The 856-nt window shown below is 42.5% G+C and overlaps 1 protein-coding gene across 1 annotated transcript in view; it reads right to left on the reverse strand.

Annotated features, from left to right (window-relative positions):
• The window catches only part of LOC109354676 (methyl-CpG-binding domain-containing protein 9-like), a 13,011-nt gene extending 12,155 nt beyond the window's left edge, over nucleotides 1-856 (reverse strand). Inside the window, exon 1 of the mRNA XM_019597334.1 lies at nucleotides 327-856. Coding sequence (XP_019452879.1) covers nucleotides 327-724 — 398 coding nt within the window. The 5' untranslated portion in view covers nucleotides 725-856. The remainder of the gene's footprint in view (nucleotides 1-326) is intronic.

The raw sequence follows: 856 nt of genomic DNA on the forward strand, positions 1-856 counted from the left end.
GTATTTTTTGTTGTCAATAACAAATAAAATTTAGAATTATATAAATGAGGCAAAGAAAGAAAAACACTATCCTTGTGTGTTGTGTCATTTTAAATGCTATAGGCTTAGGCCAATATAGTAAGCAGTGACTCAGTGGTACAAAACAAGCTCCAATGCTATAGCAGCTAAAAATCTCTACCAAGAAAATAATAAGTTTCTCTATCCAACAACTACACAGTAACAATCTATCTTAACAAAATTTGAAACTCACTTAAATTTTCAAAAGATTCAAACCTTCCTATATAAATACACCTAAACAAACAAAGGTTATATATTCATTAACATACCTCAAATCCTGCAACTCTTCGCCGTCAACATCGCTAGGCGGCGAAGCATTGATATCAAGAAGCTGCTTAGACTTAACCCCCAACGGCCACAGCTTACTCTTCACTCCACCAGCCACACACTCGCCGCAGAGCCACTCAACGATGCCGCGTCCACCGCGAACCCCAACGCAGTGGACATGAAATCCACGCTCGCAGGCATCACAGACAATGGCGTGGACCCCACTGGTTCCGGTGTTGCTGCAGGCGGCACAGAGGGTTGATCCACGCGGGAGGAGCGCCGCCGGGTGTGACGGAGGGGCAGGGTATTGGTGGTATGCGCGAACGACATCAATGGTATCGAGGAAAGTGGAAGGAGAAGGGATCTGGTTGAGGTCGATTCGGAGAGGGTGTGAATCCATGATCAAGTTGAATTTGAAGAGAGTGAGTTAGGGTTTTGTGATTCAGATAATAACATTGTTTCAGATTTATCAAAACAAAGCAAGATTGAAGAAGAAGAAGAAGAATGAAAGTGAAGAAAAGGAAAGATAATA

The sequence above is a fragment of the Lupinus angustifolius genome, chromosome LG08 (assembly GCF_001865875.1).
Source record: "Lupinus angustifolius cultivar Tanjil chromosome LG08, LupAngTanjil_v1.0, whole genome shotgun sequence".
Lineage (NCBI taxonomy): Eukaryota > Viridiplantae > Streptophyta > Magnoliopsida > Fabales > Fabaceae > Lupinus > Lupinus angustifolius.